This window comes from Branchiostoma belcheri, unplaced genomic scaffold (assembly GCF_001625305.1).
Source record: "Branchiostoma belcheri isolate BF01 breed outbred unplaced genomic scaffold, Haploidv18h27 scaffold144, whole genome shotgun sequence".
NCBI classification, from domain to species: Eukaryota; Metazoa; Chordata; class Leptocardii; order Amphioxiformes; family Branchiostomatidae; genus Branchiostoma; species Branchiostoma belcheri.
Genome location: NW_017802869.1, coordinates 111766 through 121988, shown reverse-complemented (window position 1 = coordinate 121988; position 10223 = coordinate 111766). Strand labels below are relative to the sequence as shown.

The following is a 10223-nucleotide window of genomic DNA, read 5'->3' as shown; positions in this document are numbered from 1 at the left end:
AGTAACATTTTCGTGGGGATTTCCAAGTCTGGGGAATCCCCTATGACGACAGGGGAGCGCAAATAATAAAATCTGTTGTTTTTTATTCATGACAACATGGCAATCTTCCGAAGATCTTACTCTATTTTATGATTACCTATTTATGTTCTGAATATGTAATATTGCACTTATATTATCAATGATAGATCTAGAGTAACGAAGTATCGTTGTATAAATGCTTGGTTTATTGTCGTTTTGCTGCGGTTCTTGAAACCTGTTGACATGACGTCATCGATACAAACAGCGCCACCACCAGGCCACTTGCTGTATTGCAAGCAGCATGAGTTCGTGCGCAGTTCATATCATCTGATCATGTTCAAGCATGATTTCTGTCAAGTCATGCCAAGACGAGAAACACACCACCAGCTGCTCAAAACAATATTTCCGACCCAGAAAAACAAAACAGAACTAGTATGAGACTATTTCAATGGGAATAGTTTAGTTTAGTTTAGTTTAGTTTAGTTTAGTTTAGTTTAGTTTAGTTTAGTTTAGTTTAGTTTAGTTTAGTTTAGTTTAGTTTAGTTTAGTTTAGTTTAGTTTAGTTTATTGCAAATCCATGATTGATCCATAATTGCAAGAACATGATAACAACAATAAACAGTAAAAAATGAAAATAAGTAATGCTAATGCTACTTCAGATGTACATTTGTAATTATTGTTAACCATCTCCCATGTCAAATACTTTACCAACAGGGTGGTGCAATTCATAAAAGTCAGACAGTTATCTTCAAGGTAGAATTCATATGTTTTTTTTAATGATTGCCTTGTAAATAGTTAAGGTTTTTTATGCGACGTGTAATCCCCTCTGTTTTTAAATGATTTATGCTGTATGTTAAGTGTAAATATGTTGTAAGTTAAGTGTAAATATGTAGGATTGTGTCTGTAAATGTGATGTTACATGTATTTGTATTGGAACCCTGGAAGAATAGCCCATAATGGGCTAAAGGGCAGTATCTCAATAAACTGAACTGAACTAAATTGTTGGGTTTGATTTCTTTTCCGTGTGCAGTGGAGTATGAAATGGCCGACATTTTGCAAGATATATGAATTGGGAGGTGTTAATAGAAATGCAGTTTTTTGTAGGCTGGGAAGGTGAATAAAGCTGGGGAACATTTTGCTGACCATTTCAAATAACTTATCTCTCTAAATAGTAACGTTAGTATACTTAGTAGCATTATAGACTTCCAGACGACAGATGGCTTACTTCACCGGGTTGGCATGTGCTATGCGGAACAAGATTATCTCGCTAACGACCTAAGATGATTACCGTATTTATCATAGCCTCCACCAGGCCATTGTAAAGGGTGTTGCGATGGTAGAATTCCTACTGGCCAGGGGAGTGGGTTCACCGTTAGGGTTTAATTTTAGCCTCTACCAGGCTTGGGGAGGCGGTTGGAAAGAGTAGAAATTGGCCAAATAGAGAGATAATCATGCCACTGAGGGTGTTTATCCGTTGAGAGCCATTTCGCCGCGACAAACTCCCTTCCTTGGCATGCTTATCTCTCTATTTGGCCGATTTCCACTCTTTCCAGCCGCCTCCCCATGGCCTGGTAGAGGCTAGTTTCATTTCCCACTTGGGCAAATGAACTCTACTTGCAGTACTGCTGCTAAACTATTTTCCCTATTTAGTATTTGGAACCCGAGTTGTTGTTATTCTGGCGGAGACAATGTATTTAATGAGCTAATGTATTGATGCATTTGTCAGGTAGCCTCTACCAGGCTTCGGGAGGCGGCTGGAAAGAGTACAAATTGGCCAAATAGAGAGAGGGTTAACATGGCAAGTTAGTTGATCCGGTAGAGAGTACCGTGAGTTTTCCGCACCCGAAACCTGGTAGAGGCTTTTTGTTACGTGACATGTGAAAGAATGCTGGAAACAGATTTTACCGGTAAAAACACTTAGACCCGGATGCATCTTCAGCCCAACAGGGAAGCTAATAAGGGCTAATAAGTCCCCCAGGTCTCCTGGTTTGAGAGATTACACCTGGTACTTCCGGAGTAGAGGCCCCACAGGGATCGTGATGTAACTAACAGCCTTCTTAAGATGGGGATAACCTCTAACGTCCTTCATGTTTACTTAATCTTACACTGTTCCTCTCAGTTTGATGTAATACATATTTTATTGCAACGTCTAATCTCCAAGCAAAACAGTTTCAAATTGACAAGGCAGCCACCGGAAAAAAGAAGGCCAGACAGAAACGCCTAATTATATAAAACATGGCAAAATAAGACGAAGCCGAAAGTTCCCTTGGAAAGTATGCAATATCTACATTTTTATAAATGTGCGTCTATCCATACTTTTTTTTTATACACGGAGCTGGGTTTTTACTATGATAATTGAACATTTTACACTGCTAATTTTTTTTTTGTGAACTCTAAACTGTTCTTTTCCGCAGTTTGTCACTTTTAACTTCTAGTTCTCTCTCCAATATTATCCCAGAGTCAGCGAGATGTGTGTATATCTGTACCTACCCCCAGGTAAACAGGATATATCATATATGACCTTGAACCCTGCGCTTCATCGTTATACGTGTAATGCGAGATAAGCACGTAAACATGTCGAATACATGACGCCTGTGTCATGCGAAAGTATGAGATCTTAACATTGTCAAAAGTTGATTCGTCTGATTATTAGTGATAAAATTCCAAAACAGGGGGAGACAGTCATGTTGGCGATCATATTGATCACACAGGAAACATGTCAGACAAAATATGGATTTTTTCGATAATGATCGATGATCTGGATTTTTTTCTAGATAGAGTCTTTGTCATGTTGAGCCGTTTTTTCCCCAGTTGCTCATATATATACATATCTGTTAAAGAGTTCTCAGTGTTAGATCTTTAGTGACGCTGAAGAAGAGCGGTGGATGCCACACGAAATGTCCGGAAATTATGTAGTCCGTAATTTATCCAGTAGTAGAGTTTGAATTTCCTATGAGTTTACATAATGATAATTGATTGACAGATGACAGATTTCCTCGGATGTATCAGACGACAGCAGGTTGCAGACGACATTCTGCCGCTCATGGCCCGTTGCCATGGCGACAGGTAATCATCATATTCAAACCAGGTCGGCCGGCGATGACGTCACACCGCGGGGTCAGGTTGGAGGAAGCCGGTTGTGGTTGTGCTGAGGTTCCGGTCAGGTCCGCACTCATTCTGCTATCGTCCTTTTTACCTGTCAGTCATCGCGGTTTCTCAGGCTCCGGGACCACGGTTGGTTACTAGTACCACTGACGGTGTGTGTGAGAGAGAGGAGGCGGGAAGGATTCAGGTCCGTACCTTATCTGTGTCCCACGGTCCTTCCTATCTCGTCACGGTACCTGTCACTCATTGCTGTCACTCATTGCTGTGGCTCTCTGGTACCACGGTTGGTAAGTACCACGGACTGGGACCACGGTACCACGCACGGACCACGGTACTACCTACGGTGTGTGAGAGAGGAGGGGAAGGGGTCAAGTCCGTACTCTATCTGTCGTCCTCAGGCCCTTTAATACCGTGTCAGTCACGTCATATCGCCGCTTCTGCGACCACGGTTGGTTAGTACCACGGACTGGGACCACGGTACCAGACAGCCACTGACGGTACTACCTACGGTGATAGAAAGCGGTGCCACCGGCGAGGGACTCCAGGAGAGGCGGTACTACGGCGAGAGCATGCACAATGCGCGGTCCGGCCGCGGGCACGAGTCTGTAGGCAAGCGGTGCAGCGACTCCATGATACAGGCCGGATGTAAACAGGAGAGGTGAGTTTTACGTTACAGAGGGCTCCAGGGTGTTCATGACCCCATGGCAGATCAAGTTGCTGGCACTTAAAACCGGAATATGTAGTGTCGTTTTATTGTGTTAAACATACAGCACGGCGCATGGCAATAGGACATTTTGCGTGTAAACAAACATGACCCAAAGCTAGCCCTGGCCAAAACCGCTATTATCTATGATCTACATAATATACAGAGGTGAGTTACGTTACAGGACGGGTTCACGAACCCGAGTCAAGTTGTTGGCACTCAGACCGGAATATGAGGGATCGTTTTATTGTGGTATGTGCGCATCCATGGCGCGTGGCAGCAGGCCATTATATATTAATGACCGTTTTGTAAACAAACCTGACCTAAAGCTCGCCGTGGTGCGTTTTATGTACATTGAACATAACAGCATATAGACGGAGGTGAGTTGCAGGGATGGGTTTACGACCCAAAGTCATGTCGGTACTCAGACGGGAACATTGTTTTTACATGGGTACTACGGCAGTATAGGCCATTTTGTAAACAAACCTGACCCCAAGCTCGTTGTGTTGGCTAGGCCCATTTACGCTTTTTACACACACGATCTATTAACTATCATTTGCTGTGACCTGTACTTAACCCAGTGTGTATGTTTGCATGTACAACAAAGGTTTACCTTCTTTATTGTTTTATCACACACGGCACGGCGCGTGGCAGCAGACCAATACTGTAACGACCCTTTTGTAAACAAACCTGACCCAAAGGCTGATATGGCCTCGTCCAATCGTAGATAGAGTAGAGTGTATGCTCTACGTTTGCACAACACTTTAATGTCTATCGCTTATGTCTATCTACAAGACCCAGTTGTGCTCCATACACAGCACAGCACCTAACCTTTGCTCCCAGAACAGGTAAATTACTGTTCATTAGTGTAATTACCTGGATGATTGAAATCTGCATATCACAGCACGTGTACAGGGCGTGGTGCGGGTTTGACTGATACGATCGGAAATGTCTTAATGCATTGCGGTAATGGTGTATGTATTACTGTGTGTGCGTATAACGTACGTACACCGTGCGTACGCATCCTCAAGGGATGGTCAGGGCAACGTTCCCCGATACAGTAGAACGTCGATGAAGATTAGACATCCAGGTAATGAGCTGCCAAGGTAAGAATTACCGAACAATTTTTGGATAGATTCTTAAAATCTATGCGACGGGAGGGAATTAAGGCAGACCACCCCCGCGAAAATGTTTGGAACAGTCCCGATGACGTCACGTGAGTGAGTAACAGGTGTTTGGGACAGTCCAGCACAGATCGAAGTGCTCTTCTGGTCTCCAGCGGACTGACAACGTGAGCTGAAGGGGAATAATTTGCCATGGTATAGCTGAATTTGGCCACCATACAGTTCATTTGCTCGTGCAGATTTGGGAATTGTTACCTGGCCAATAACTGACCATATGTTGCCGAATTTTGCTATACATAACTCCTTAGGAAAGAGGCTACTATTTGCCGCATCTTACTATATAGCCCCTTAGGAAGGCCTGCATGGTGGAGGATAATTCTCTTCGCCGTATGTACGATATTGTAGAAGTACGGAACATGGCTTATAAAAATCCCACTCTATGTTCTTGAGCGGTCTTCAGTACTACAACAACGAGTAGTTCATGCGTGTGTAATTGTTAGGTACATGTAGTATTATGTTACATGTAGTACTGCGTCCTGTATACATGCAATTATACCGCCGGTAAATTGAACAAGCATGCCTTTGCATCATTTCTGTGCAGGATGGTATGCACGCCATTCTGTACATGTCACGAACCCACAACTGTATCACGAAAAGGCATCCCAGCGAAAACACTGAGAGAACCCAAATAACATTTAATTGAAAATACTCAATCGATCACCCTGCTTAACGTTTATACTTAGCACCTAATACTTCTTTGAAATAAAGATAATCGATGGCATGTACGTATTCCTAGAAACACTATGCTCTAATTCTACTGTATAACGTTCACGCGCACACGCAGAGAAAAGTGGCGTCGTGTGGTGTAGTGGTTAGAGCAATCGACTGTCAACCGGGAGACCCGGGTTCGATTCCGAGTCGTACCCGGGACACGTCTGAACATGCGCCCCGACGTTGTGCCCTTGGGAAAGGCAGTTTACACGAATTTCCTCACTCCACCCAGGTGTGAATTGGTACCTAACTTCGGTTGGGGAAAGTCGTATTGAGGTCACCTTGTGGCGCCGAATGGCAGCCGCACAGACCCTTGCGGCAGTTCCACAAAAATGATTGTGGAACATATCACAACATATTATTTGTATTATCTGATTGTTGTAATTGTTGTGATTTGTATTGATTATTATGTAATACCCTGCACCAATTCAGCCGTATAAAGGCTGCCATTTATTAAGTGGACCCATTGATACGAAAACCTGGATGCCAGACCCACAGCACGCTAGGCCCAGTTATATACTGATATGAGTATGGATAGGGGTTCCAAGGTGCTACATTTCAAACCTTAGAGGAAAAGAGACACTGGAAGCCTTCCATCCACAGATCAAATACGCACACTGCTGTTGTATCCTTGCTTTATCCAGAACCATGCTCAGGCACGGTTCTCAATACGATACTGCACATCGCTAACCCCGTGCGGTAGATGTTGTGACAGCCACGCTCCAAACGACCTTGAGCCGACCCGGCGTGTTTTTAAATGGAGGATATAATGGGATCATCCGGTGGAGGATTCTCGGTGCTGATCACGATACACAAATGCACATGTACTGGCGCGGCTAAAACATAACACTGCTTCACGTTAAAACCTTGTGTTTCATATGTAGCGCTATGACTTTTGTGTGTACTATGACTATGTAACTAAATATGTTTGTAGTTCAATACGATAACTTAAGAAGCCATAAATGAATTGGCATGAAATTTGGTAGGTGGGTTGACTTATCAAAGAAATGATTAGATTCTGGGCCCTCTGGCGGCTTTCCTTGGTACTGCAGCAGAACGTCCGGTTTTGATTTAGTTTTGTCGTGTTAAAGTGCTGTAGAGATTGATAATTATATCTGTATAACACATTCAGAAAACACTTTCATGCTACATTGAGAAAATGTAACAGAAAACGTGTATTTTCTGGGATACACATGATTAGATGGTTAGCTAGCGTTCTACTTCTAGTTTGACATATTCCGACACAATCTACAACCACCCAACTGCATTGGACACGCCGCTTACATAGATCCAAACGTTCTAATGGTGCGCTATTAGCAGAGGCTCTGGGCTTTCCTGTGGTGATTTGGAACCTTCCGGGGAAGGGTTATGTACTCTCGCGTTATCAGGGCTAATGCCGGGAGGATTGTGCATCTGCCTGCTGCAGGTTATCAGGGCTAAAACCTTTGGAACAAACTACCACAACACATCAAATCACTGTCAAGCACATCTAACTTTAAAAAAGCCATCCGCCAACTGTTCACACAATATGAGTCCTGTGATTAGAGTGTGAATTAGGTATCTTTCATTTGTACATAATGTAATAATGTAAATTTCCTCTTTATGTCATATGTGTATTTTTTTATGTCATCTGTTGTTTGTATTGTATGATCTTTGTATGAACCCTGGAAGACTAGCCAGTTTTGGCTAAAGGGTATCGTAATAAAGGAATAATAAAGGAATCTAGATCTCTGCCCGATACAGTTAGTCCATTGAACGTTAGTGCTCGACAACCGTACATGGTACCATGTCTAGCAATAAAACTACAATGTTACAAAACTAAATTATCTTACAGTTGTTACTACAAATAACTATCGATAACAATGTATGGGTTACAATTCAATGTACGTATCAGGGCTAATGCTGTCTGCTACAGTGGGTGGTATGTGATTTGGACATTGATGGGTTGTTGATACTAGTACATCAAGGGTTTTTTTTATTTATTTATTATAACATTTAGTAACAAGACAGGATGACGACATACTCAAGCTACAATGCTTATGTTTGTGTCGTCATCGTTACAAAAATATATACATGTAGTCACAAATACAGACATGCAAAGCATAAGAGTAATAAGGTAGACTAAGGTAAGCCGCATTATAACTAAATCATATAATATGTATCAAATCAAGGGTTCCGCGTACACGACGAAGGTCTGTGGACGACTCGTTCATTGAGCGGAACTTTAACATGATGTATATCATATTGGCATGAAAGTTCATCTGAGGTCGTAACGTAAATCTTGAGAAACGTGACGGGGGGCGATACTGACTTCCGATCTACTTTGACACATTGCTGACGTCACATATGAGAAAAGCCACGCAGTGATAATAGCAATTGGGTCAGAAACCTCAGGAAGATTCTGTCCTGCTGCTTGCTACATAATGTAACCCAACACCACAGGGTATTTGCTACAGCACCAGTTACCATGGTGACAGCCGTCTTGTCTAAGCCATCGACCTTATGTGTTTGGAAAAGAAGAAGAAGAAGAAACAGAACAAAAACAACATGTTTTATTCTTTCCTTTTTCGAAGGTAAACGTAACTACTGTCAATGTCGTAGCTGTTCGTCCACGTATGCAGCTTTTTGGACCACATGTTTGTTACCTTGGATACGACGATTTGGCGGGATGAATTTTAATTGCAGGATGATCAGTACTTTGGGGGTCATTTGCTGATGCACCTGTTTCCAGACTCTTCATTCCCAGGCGCGCCTAAAGCAATGTTCAGTATCGCGTTCTTTGTAAATTCAAATTGAATTTTCAATCAACGTCAACTCAATTATTCGAGCAGAACTTGCAGAAGTCACATTATGGCGATCCTCTGAATTATGTTTATTTACCAGTAAAGATGTCAACCTCAACTTGCTCGTCGGTACTAGTACTGACCAAAATTTAAGCAGAAGCCCTTGCGGTGAGATGCATTAACGCAGGCTGCACTGAATCCAGCTTGCCTGTAAGTGTTAACGTGAAACAAAACTTCGATTTGAGTAAGCCTTAAGAGTGGTATAAAGGCCTTTCGGTGTCTTAACGCGAGTGTGCATCGATCCTACTCGCCAAGCAGAGGTTTAGGCTTAGGCTGATTTTTGACGTATTTTTACAAATCGTATTTCTTTGTATTTCTTTTTGACGGCTCTTTACACATTTTATTGGGCTTTCTTTTTGTTTTACCAATATCTTTTACTATTGATTGGTATCTCTTTTTTAGTCGGCTAAACGGTGGCGTACGGAGAATTTGATATTGTAGCTACCAAAAGACCTTCGTGGAGATTACATCGACCCTCCTGTCTAGTGTAGTCAGGATCGACCTGTTTGTGTGGAGAGTTGTAAGCTGTAGTTTTTTTTCGGACGCTCCTCTGTTCATATTGATCACGTCGTGGCCAGTCAGACTACCCACGCACCTCTCAGATCGACCTGTCTGTAGTTGTAATCTGTAGTTTTTTTTTCGGACGCTCCTCTGTTGATATTGATCGTATCACGATGATGCGGCGTCTGAGGCCGTCCAACAGAGTCGACATGAGCCGGTCTTACGCGGAGAAGCGCACAGAAGGCGGCGGCGGGTCTGCTAGTGGGACCGCGGTGGGAGAACACTCAAGGTGGTAAGCTACTCTCCAAGCAGAAGTTTGGGTTTTGGGTTATTTTGGTGTGCTTTTAGGTTTTTTTTTAATCTGGGTTTCTATTTTGCACTGATATATTTTTGACGGCAACCCTCAAAAAAGATACCACTGGCGTAAAAAAGATACCAGTGCAACAGAAAGCCCGGTAAAAATACTAAAAACACACCAAAAACAACCCAAAACCCAAACTTCTGCTTGGAGAGTAGTGGTAAGGCTGACTCTGTCTGATTCAAGAGATGTTTATTGTGTTTGTTTGTTTGTTTGTTTGTTTGTTTCAGGTATCTTTTGTTATCCATCTCACCACAGAAAATCTGACAACAGGTGTTCTCCACCCTTCTTGGGTTTCCTTACTTCTTAATGTTTCACGTAGACTTAGTGTCATGTCTGTGCCATTCTCTGATATTATCATTCTCCTCTGTCTTAGAATTTCTTGGACTGTTTATTGGTTTCGGTCTACACCTCTCGATTGCCCACGACAGTAACGCCCATCTCTGTTTTTTGCTCATGAACTTTTGGATAAGCCGCCTAGGCGCCGCACTATGGACCATCGAGCTTTGCGGGGTGATTCGATATCCTGTGGTCGCCAAAACTTTGGGTTTCCGCCAGGTTGTTAACGTTGTTTTGATATCGAATATTGCGCCAAGGCCATACAGAGCTCAACACGCACTCCTGTTTATGTACGCGGCTATCAGCGAACAGCGCTTCTGTAACAAGATCGTCCCATTTCGTTGTTGTATGTTGTAAGCGCGTGGTTACTATAGATCTGCATCCATACATTTAGGACGAAGGTACTATCCAAGCAAAGGGTAAGTGTCTGTTTTGAACGTTACTTAAGCTTCAAAGTTACG

At 42.7% G+C, this 10223-nt stretch overlaps 1 protein-coding gene across 1 annotated transcript in view; it reads left to right on the top strand.

Moving 5' to 3' along the window:
* The first annotated feature begins 8953 nt into the window (after nucleotides 1-8953).
* The window catches only part of LOC109464971 (inosine-5'-monophosphate dehydrogenase 1b-like), a 20374-nt gene continuing 19104 nt past the window's right edge, over nucleotides 8954-10223 (top strand). Inside the window, exon 1 of the mRNA XM_019762089.1 lies at nucleotides 8954-9357. Within this exon, the coding sequence (XP_019617648.1) occupies nucleotides 9239-9357 (119 nt within the window). The 5' untranslated portion in view covers nucleotides 8954-9238. The remainder of the gene's footprint in view (nucleotides 9358-10223) is intronic.